Here is a 10,436-nt window from a genome sequence, read left to right as displayed (position 1 = left end):
CAAAACACAAAATAAAATCCAGGCCTGGTCCTCTCTCGTCTTTCACTGTTGTCACTCCTACTTTTATCCTTCCGGAGCTCCTCCGTGAGACTCGAGACCGGTGAGTGGCGCAGGTGTCGCGCATTAGCAATTACTCCACCAGCCTCGCTCCGTTCCCACGCCTCTCGGCCCCGCCCCTCTCGTCACAGTCTTAGTATTTGTTTTTTCTCTCTTTTGCTTTTATAACAGCAACCTTCTAGCTACATGAACTTCACAAGTTTGTGTCAAAACTCATGATCATGTTCTCCAGCATGATTTGGGATAAACGCTGGAGCCTCAGTGGAAACAAGAACATCTGACGTCTGTACAATGTCACAAATGTACTTCTTTGATTAGTGATCTAGAAACAGAAACTTATTCGTTTTACATTTTTATGTAAAACAAGTTACATAAAAATTGTAAAATGAATAATTATATAAATTCTAAATATTCGTTTTATTTTCATATTTTTCAAATACTTTAAAAAACGTACATATTACATCTTTTTTATTTGAAGTTATTTATATAATTTATTTAATGGTCGTTTGTATTTTTTTCCTTTTTAGTGGCATTTGGTGATATTTCACACTTCGCCTTCCACTGAACTGACAAGGACTAAAAAAATTATGGGGAGAATGTTAGAGGATGGTATGCAGAGGTAAAATAAGGAGAAGGAAGTTGCTCGGGGACGAATCCCTCGCCATCACTTTTAATCATAAGAGATCAGTAAACAATCTGTTAGAGAGCAGTCTCTCATGCTTCACTGATCTCCTCTGACTGTCATATTGAGATACTGTGAGATAATTATGGCTTTCCATCTATAATTGTACCCATGCCAGTGATTAATTCCAATTCCAATCGGGCATATTGATCAAAGTTCTGCATGCGTTCACCGATGACATTTCTGTCGGTTAAAGGCCGTGTGAGGTAATCACGGATCTCCCTCAAAGTCTGGAAAAGAACGGTTGAGATTTAACCATCATTCTTCAGAAATCCTCATTCACAGCACATGCCTTACATCAAAATACCCAACACACACACACACAGTGCTCTTACTACACACACTCTCCTCACACTTAACTACCACGCCAGGGGGGACGGCACATGCCAGTCTGTTTTCCTGATAAAAGTGTGTTTTCCCAAAGAAGACCATGAAAACAAAAGCAGCCACTGCGGTTTTCAATCCGTTATCTCCACAGACGTTTTTCACTTTGGAATATTAAGTATTGCTGTGTGTTTATGGCATCATCAGACTGGCAAAGAATTCTTTAAATACGATACATTTCTTTAAATACTTTAAATTTTTTACACACAAAACTGTTTGATGTACAGTACGTCTGAAGTCATGTATGTAAACTCCAGATGTTCGTTTGATTCTCAGGTCTGTCATCAAAGGCTTCACGCTGTGTGTGTGTGTGTGTGTGCGAGCACATGCCGCTGTGCATTTGTACGTTCACTCTGTGTGCGCGAAAAAAGGACCACTTAAAAATGGAAATCTGTTTCTCTTCACCTGCCCTCTGACATCTTTACATTTGAATCACATTACAGTTTCACAGATGAAATCAACTATAGGTGTGTGTGTATGTGCAAACAGTTGGCTCTAACCTCATTTGCCGTCGTGTGCCCCTCACGCTTCCCTCCACATCCTCCCCGGTCACCATGACAACAGCCCGCTCATCAGCTGCTGTTTGCGGATCAGCCGAAATTAAGACAATTCCCAAATACCACGACTTAATGGAATTATGCCTATGCGTGTCACTAGTTTTGTACAAAATGTGTTTGCTATCCTTCATCTGAGCTTGTGTGTTTGTTTCAGGTCATAGCACAACCCTAATAGGATAAAATCACAGAGCTGAACGCAGGAGCTCAGGGGCCCGAATCAGAGCCCAACGCCAATTAGATTTCTCTTTGACTTCATCTTTTGTTGTTTGATTCCCTCTCTGCTATTGATATCTCACTCAGATGAATGAACATGAAGCCTGTATTTAACATCAAACTCTCTTTGAGTTTTTATTTATTGCATTGAATGCTCTTGTTTTTCAGTCTTTACTTACAAAGCCTGTGATTAAACACTAATCAGTATATTTTTTATGTAACATTTCTGATATCTCCTTTAGAGATTAAACAGACTGCACCATCTAAAGCTATAAGCAGTCAAGCTTTACTGATTTACACACAATTTGAATTTTTATTCACATTTTTTAGTTTTTTTTTTAAACAACTCCAAACTTTGGAACAGTAATGCTTTTAGCTGCTACACCTTTACCACATTGAATTCTGATAAATGGTTTCTTGATCTGACATAACAATAACACAATTGTTCTAATATAGTATTTAACTTAAATTTAGACAATATTATCCTTGCCGTTTTATATGGAAGTGATGTGCAGGTGTGTGTAGAACAGCTTTGAACATGGCTCATCTCAGTCGGAACTGAAACTGTTTAGTTAAACACTGATATCTCTTTTCACAATGTTGGTTTTAAACATCGAGATACAGTATCTCTCATTGTTTATCTGCTAAACATGTATTCCACATTGATATACAGTATAGAGGTTATTTAAGCAATATTACACAAACCGAAGCATTGTTGTACAAAATTGTGTACTGATTTAATTAAGCAGTTGTTATCGATTAACTTGTGTTTAAGCCAGTTTTTGCCGGTTTGTACTTATTTTCTTTTAAAGTTATCCATATACACTACCAGTCAAAATTTTGTAATAACTTTTTTTTATGTGTTCATCATTGACTTTAATAATAAGAAATGTTTCTTGAGCACCAAATCTGCATAATAGACTGATTACACTAATAGACTAAAGATTGCTGAAAATTTATATTTGCCATCACAGGAATAAATTAAAATTTAAAATATATTAAAATAGAAAGCAGTTTTTTTTTTTTTAAATAATAATATTTCACAATTGTATTTTTTAACAAATACATGCAGCTTTGGTGACCATAGAGGCTTCTTTCAAGAACATTCTAAAAACAAAAATCTTTTAGTAATGTATACTTTTTTAAAACAAATCAGGTTCTCTTTGACAGCTTTGTTCCCTTGTTAAACAGTGTCTACAGTATATATGTATTCTTGGTCTGCCTATTGTAAAGTAATTAATTATCCCTTCGTTTCCGCTGTAGGAGAACTGAGATTGAATCCAATAGCTAATTACCTCTGACTCTTTGGTATGTGTGTGTGTGTGTGTGTGTGTGTGTGTGTGCATGCGCGTGTGCAACAGTGGTCATATCCAATTGTTCTTTTCTCTGTTTTAAATATTCAAGCCCATATATGGTATATTAGCAACAAAATGTTTATAACGTGATTATGTGATCAGGTTGTCGTTCCCTAATCTTGCATCTCATCTACTTTTCACTCTCATCTTTGTCTTCCCCCTTGCATCCCGCTGCCTTATCAAGATGAAGAAGAGTTACTGAAAGAGAGACAGATGTTCTCGGTTCAAAATCTTTCCTCTTTAAAGTTTATGACTATATTTAGTAATGTAGGCCTGTTCTGCTGAATGATGCTATATGATTGTCAGCCTTACTTTTAGAGCAGCAGTCAGCAGCCTTTTTGACTTATTTCTGAAATTAGATTGGCACTTCATAAGGTTGCCCCCCCCCTCCCCAGAAGTAAGATGTGTTTGTGTGTATTTGTGTGCAACTTCTGGTCAAGAACTAGATATCATTTTATCTGAAGAGATGAGATGTTCAGCCGTCCTTGGCCATGAGCCAGTTACATTCTATTCTCTGCCTCTATCAATGAGATTAACTGTGCGTTTCTGTGAGGCATTCTGGGAAAGCTCTGCAACAACTTCCTCTTGCAGAATCAAAGTAAAGAAACACCTCGCCCATCTTTCATCTTTCTTGATGTTAACATTTTTTCCTGCTGTTCATGTGCCTGCTAGCTCAGAGACTGTCACATACGGATGTGCTTTTAACTGGAGAGTAATAGCTATTTTGAAAATGTTTGATCTGCTAGTTGTCATTACAGGCAGAGCTTGTGCTTTTGCATATAAACTAGTTTTAGCATGCATTGTATTCAGATTTAATGGAATGAGACTGCAGTTAATATTTATGTACAGGTTTATAGTAAGGTCTTTTTGATATATCTTAATATCTGTTATAAATGTAGGCTCTTAAAATGTTGCTCTAGACTAGTGTTTCCAAACCTTTTTTTGTTTTGTGTATCCCCATAAGCCTGTCGGTAAGGCTCTGATACTCTTTCATCAACATATGCGACCCTGGACCAAAAAACATCTCGAGGTTACGTATGTAAACATGGTTCCCCAAAGAGAAAGAGACGCTGCGTCGAACGCTTTGGGAACGCCCCCGGGTGAGACCTCGTACTGAAGCATGTGTGAAATCAGTCCAATAGAGAAGCGAGACGTCACGAGCGGGGTGACGTGAGCAACCAGAAAGCATAAAGGCGCATCCGGCAAACGCACATGTTAGCTTCTGTGGAAGCGAGCGCCTGCAGGGATGCAGGGAGTATGGCAGGAAGATGCAGCGTTTTGTTCCCTTCGGGGAACCATTGTTACATGCGTAACCTCGAGATGTTCCCCTTCAGGAACTTGAGCTGCGTCAAATGCTTTGGGAACGAGAATACCCATTGTGCCATACGAGCAAGTTCCTGTCTGCTGCGTGTCTGGCGAGCACATCAAGACGAGAGAACTTGGGACCCCGGGGTTGGTATCAGGTCCAAACTGTAAAACCGGACAAATGTGTGCGGAGAGGAACAGCCTGCCGCAGCACAAATATCCTGGAGGGCCATGCCCACTGATAAGGCCTTGGAGGCCACCATACTCCGGGTCGAGTGCGCTCTGACCCCCATCGGTGACGTGAGGCCAGAGGACTCATAGGCCAGTGTGATGGTCTCAACCACCCACCGACTCATGGTTTGCTTGGTTGCTGGAACCCCTTTCTTAGGCGGACCGAAGCAAACGAATAACTGATCTGCCTTACGCCACTGGGCAGCTCTGTGGACGCAAGTGTCCAGTGCTCGCACTGGACAGAGAAGATTGAGTCTTTCCTGGCCTGCTTCCTGGAAGGGGGGAGGACAGAAGGCCTGTAGTACTATGGGACCCGGCGAAGAGGTGGGCACCTTAGGAACATAACTGGGTCTCGGATAAAGAATCACCCGAGGGCACCTTGGTGCGCTGTACTGGCCTCAGCCTCCGGGTGCCACGGCGGAAACGTGTAACTAACGGGTGCTTCCCCAATGATTGACCACCCAGAAGGGCGTGGTAAGCAGCTATGGCCGCCACGTAAACCTTCAGAGTAAAGGGGGATAACCCTGCGGAAAACCGCTCCTGCAGAAACTCCAAAACTGTACCAACTGTTGACTGGGTCTTGCAGTCACTGTCCGCACCAAGAAGTGAAAAGCTTTCACTTCAAGGTGTACAGTTTCCTCGTGGCGGGAGCTCTGGACTGGAGTATGGTCTCAACAACCTCAGTTGAGAGACCAGATGCTATGAGCTGTGCCCCCTCAGGGGCCACGCCCACAACTTCCATAACTCCGGGCAGGGGTGAAGGATGGTGCCCCCCGCCTGAGAGAGGAGGTCCCTCCTGATTGTAATCTCCAGCGGAGAGCCGTCGAGGAGGGACACAAGGTCCGAGAACCATACTCGGGCCAGCCAGAACGGGGCTACTAGCAGCAGATGGACCCTGTCCCGGCATACTCTCTCCAGAACTCCCATGAAGATATTTTGTAAATTTCCTACCGTAAATATATCAAAACTTCATTTTTGATTAGTAATATGCATTGCTAAGGACTTCATTTGGACAACTTTAAAGGCGATTTTCTCAATATTTTGATTTGTTTGCACTCTCAGATTCCAGATATTCAAATAGTTGTATCTCGGTTGTGAGTTGTGACAAATATTGTCCTATCCTAACAAACCATAGATCAATGGAAAGCTTATTTATTCAGAAAAATTGACACTTAAGACTGGTTTTGTGGTCCAGGGTCACATATGAAAACATCTGAGATGTATTCTTTTGTTTCTTATGCACAAAAAAAATTTAGCATCATTAATATTATTAAAATAATTCTTATTACAATTATTCATATTTGAACTAAGAATTCACCAAGGAGCTTTTTCTCCCATTGATGAGCTTGTTTGAAGTTTTGACAGTTCTGGGGAAACTTTCTATGAGAAAGGCTGTATTGATTTATAAGTCCAAACCATGTGGGACAAAAGTAATTTCAGTAATGTTCCATAGAACAAGTATGAAATATCATCGATGAGTAAATACAGAGTATGAAATACCACCTACAAGTCTTTTATACAGATTTAATGAGAATTTTCTAATTGCAATAGGCAACCAAGACTAAAAATTTTCAAGAATGCAAAATCAAAATCTTGCCCGGATTTCCCCCCACATTTTCTAATATAAAATGTACATTTGCAGACATATTCAGTGTAACAACAAGGAGCATTATACGCTCCTGATAACATTATACATGAGGAAAACAACAACAACAATGGCTAGGAATTTGAGAACTTTGTTTATGCATTAATAAAAGAGTGAATTTCTTCATTTTGTATGGCAACCTATTCAGTAATTTATTAGATTTATTCCTAAAGAATAGAGCCGTTTTTAAAGGCTTAGAACAAATTAATTAATGTTTATTTGTTTATTTATTTCCAGAAAATGATCTGGTGCTTTCAACATCCACATATTTGGATGCAGCATGATTCACATGATATATCTTATGCTATATTTGAAAACGGATTTCTTTGAATCCTTCCAAGCTTTATAAAAAGAAACTAAGATTTAATACTTGTCTCATTTAATAGATCAACATCGCCCTCTAGTGTAGATATAAAGAAACAGTGATCTTCATTTATTTAGGAAGCACTCCTACATTATACATAGATTGCAGTTACTGTAAAGTTTAACTGCAAACATTTGACATAAATGTGAAATAAATAAACATAAATTGATTATTTTGCTCTTTTTCCTCAGAATATGCCCGGCCTGCACGATGGACTCCAACAGCACCGAGTTGGGCCTGTACTCACCATCAGAAGCCCTGGGAGTGGGAATCTACCCGGCATCCACTCCGTGGCCACTGCTCCAGAACACAAGCCTCATCAACCTCAGTGCTGTTTTCAAGCTCAATGGGAGTAATGTCGAGGTTGAAGGTCAATCCTATGATCCTCTGGGCGGCCACTCGCTCTGGCAGGTCATTCTCATCGTTGTCTTTACAGGACTGCTTTCCCTTATTACTATTATCGGCAACATCTTGGTCATGGTGTCGTTTAAGGTCAACCGCCAGCTCAAAACGGTTAACAATTACTTCCTACTCAGTTTAGCCGTGGCAGATCTCATCATTGGGGTCATCTCTATGAACCTGTACACTGCCTACATTGTCATGGGCCAGTGGGCAATGGGACACTGGGCGTGCGACCTCTGGCTAGCAATAGACTACGTAGCCAGCAATGCATCCGTCATGAATCTGCTGGTCATTAGCTTTGACCGGTATTTCTCCATCACAAGGCCTCTGACGTACCGTGCCAAACGTACCACCAGGCGGGCAGGAGTGATGATTGGCCTGGCATGGTTTGTGTCGCTCATACTTTGGGCTCCTGCCATTTTGTTCTGGCAGTATTTTGTAGGAGAAAGAACCGTTCCGCTGGATAAATGCTACATTCAATTTCTCTCAGAGCCCATTATTACATTTTGCACCGCGATGGCGGCTTTCTACCTGCCGGTGACGATAATGAGTGTTCTGTATTGGCGAATATACAAAGAGACAGAGAACCGTTCTCGGGAACTTGCAGGATTACAAGGCTCGGTTGGAAGGTTCGGAGGTGTCGAGCGGCCGCACTTCCACCTCCACGCCACTGGGGGGAGCTCTAGAAGCTGCAGCAGCTTCGAACTGGGCCAACCTGGCCACAAACAAAGCTCCGTTCATGGCCTGAGTGGGCGATTCCACTGCTGGGGGTGGAAGGCGGGTGGCAGGGATAAAGGTGGGCCGCACCGGGAGGCGGATCAGAGCAGCAGCGACAGCTGGAACAACAACGACGCTGGACTGTCAGCCGACCACTCGGGCTCATCTGACGATGATGAGAGCGCGCCATCCACCACGCGGGCGATCTTCTCCATCGTTCTCAGTCTGCCTGGCATGAGGGCAGCTGTAAACTCCCAGGTCACTTCTTGTGAGGATCTCACTGAGGAAGATCCATTACGGTCCCCTGTGGAGAACGATGGCAGGGATGGCAGCATCTCCTGCTCCGTCACCAATGGGAACAAGCGGTTTGTCGGAAGCATGAGTAAAGTTCAGTCAATGTCCGCCATACAGCCATCAACGGATCCAAACATTGATGGCACCAACACCACCGTCAAATCCCCCTCAGCGCCCATAACTTTCAAAGAGGCAGCTCTAGCAAAACGTTTCGCAGCTCGCGCAAGAACGCAAATCACCAAGCGGAAGCGTATGTCGCTAATAAAAGAAAAGAAAGCGGCGCAAACTCTAAGCGCCATCCTTTTTGCTTTCATTATTACATGGACGCCTTATAACATCATGGTGCTAGTAAACACTTTCTGTAATGGCTGCATACCTGAGAACCTCTGGGCACTAGGCTATTGGCTATGCTACGTTAACAGTACAGTAAATCCTATGTGCTACGCCCTTTGCAACAAAACTTTTCGTAGCACTTTCAAGATGATCCTGCTTTGTCGCTGGGATCAGAAAAAAAGCAAGCCAAGCTTTCCACAAAGACAGGCTGTGAGGTTTCACAGGAGCATACCGACAGACTCCACATAGCAACCTGGTGGCGAAGCTAATTTGCTAATGCTAAAATGTAAGTTTCAAGGGGTGATTCCTCAAGTATCTGTACTATATAATGAAGCTTTAATGTCTCAATGTGGATGTGTAGTTCAGTCACTTATGATTCCGGGTCACTAGATTGTAACATTTTAAGACACTGTGGATTAGTGTACAAAGAGCTTCAGTGATACTGAAGCACAACTGAGCAAGTGCAATTGCCATCAGTACTTCCTGTGGACTTTTATATGCCTTTTACTAAATCAGCAGTGCCACCTTTCAGGAGTTCAGCAGTGACATATAAAAAGTAAATTTGAAAGGAGACTGTATTTTGAACCTCAGAGAGCTGATCGGATGTGATGCTCTCAATTACTTGTTTGAATATTTTGGCGTTGAATATTAAATATCTCATTTTTGTCAGTGAACAGAAACTAAAATGTGATTTTTAAATAAGGTGATGTATATCAAAGTATTTACGGTGAAGATATTTCTTTTTCTAAGTGGAATTTGCTGATTTCTGTGAAAGCGTGCCACACAGAGGTTCAGTATCTTTGCTGTGTCGGTAAGTGTAAGTGTTCTATTCATAAAAAGCACTTCCGTAAGCTGCTCTTGTATAAAGCGTGGTTGTTTACATTTGTTTTGCTACAAGTATTTTAATAGCTATTATGTAGGTTTTCAGTGCACATTGAATATGTTTGTATACTTTGGAATGCCTTATGTTTGGACTTTGAGATTGTGCACTGAATATACTGGGCTAGCTGTGAAATCATTTATGAAACCTAAATAATGTTTTAACTGTTTAATGGACATTCAGATTTTGACATTAGTACGTTGGAACGTAATTCCATTTACAGCCAAACTGCTTGCTGTCACCACCACATTTGGGAATGCCAGGCTTTAACATAACAAGCCAATTTAGTTTCCTAAAGCAGCTGCAGATTTGCTTCATAAAAAGCACACAAAATACAGACCTATCAATCAGACATGCGTCTTTCTTCAACTATGGGCTCCTTTGGCACTGTGGAGAAATTAAAATCACTTAAAACACACTTTTTCCCACAGAGTTTATTTAATTTGCCTACTAACAATGTCCAACAGTGGTCATATTTCTAAAACATCATGTATATGTGTGATTTCCATCACATCTCAAATTATGTATTTAATAACAATAATAAAGTTTATTAAAGGCAGAGTAAGGGATTTCTGGTAGCCAATGTTTATATTTGAAATCACCAAAACAAACACGCCCCTACCCCAAAAGGGTCATGCCCCTATTTTGATAGCTCCGCCCCACACATACGTACGCAACCCAGTGCGCTCTCCTCCACATCATGAGTAGACACGCCCCTTATTGCTGATTGGCTACAAGTTTGTTTTGCGATTCGGCCCGAATCAGTTTTTAAAGCGTTTTTGAAAAATCACTTACTCTGCCTTTAACATTCTGTGATGGAAATGGCATTTTAAACATTTATGGAATAAATGGCCTACTCCCTTTTCATGCTAAAGCTAATTTCATAGCATTTTCTGGATCCTAAAAACACACGATTAAATGACATTCTTCACAAAAATTAAAGCTTGATTGGAAATTACACAAATTTTACACTTGCCATTCAGTTCCAACCCTAGTGTTTTGAAGAAATATGAATGA

At 41.2% G+C, this 10,436-nt stretch overlaps 1 protein-coding gene across 1 annotated transcript in view; it reads left to right on the top strand.

The window, feature by feature from the left end:
• The window catches only part of LOC107750856 (muscarinic acetylcholine receptor M1-like), a 52,978-nt gene extending 43,022 nt beyond the window's left edge, over positions 1-9,956 (top strand). Inside the window, exon 2 of the mRNA XM_016566404.1 lies at positions 6,985-9,956. Within this exon, the coding sequence (XP_016421890.1) occupies positions 7,004-8,788 (1,785 nt within the window). The 5' untranslated portion in view covers positions 6,985-7,003 and the 3' untranslated portion in view covers positions 8,789-9,956. The remainder of the gene's footprint in view (positions 1-6,984) is intronic.
• Positions 9,957-10,436: the final 480 nt, after the last annotated feature.

Source organism: Sinocyclocheilus rhinocerous, unplaced genomic scaffold (assembly GCF_001515625.1).
Source record: "Sinocyclocheilus rhinocerous isolate Xijiao unplaced genomic scaffold, SAMN03320098_v1.1 scaffold392, whole genome shotgun sequence".
Classification (NCBI taxonomy): Eukaryota; Metazoa; Chordata; class Actinopteri; order Cypriniformes; family Cyprinidae; genus Sinocyclocheilus; species Sinocyclocheilus rhinocerous.
Note: the sequence above shows the minus strand (reverse complement) of the source record. Positions and strands in the feature narration are given on the sequence as shown.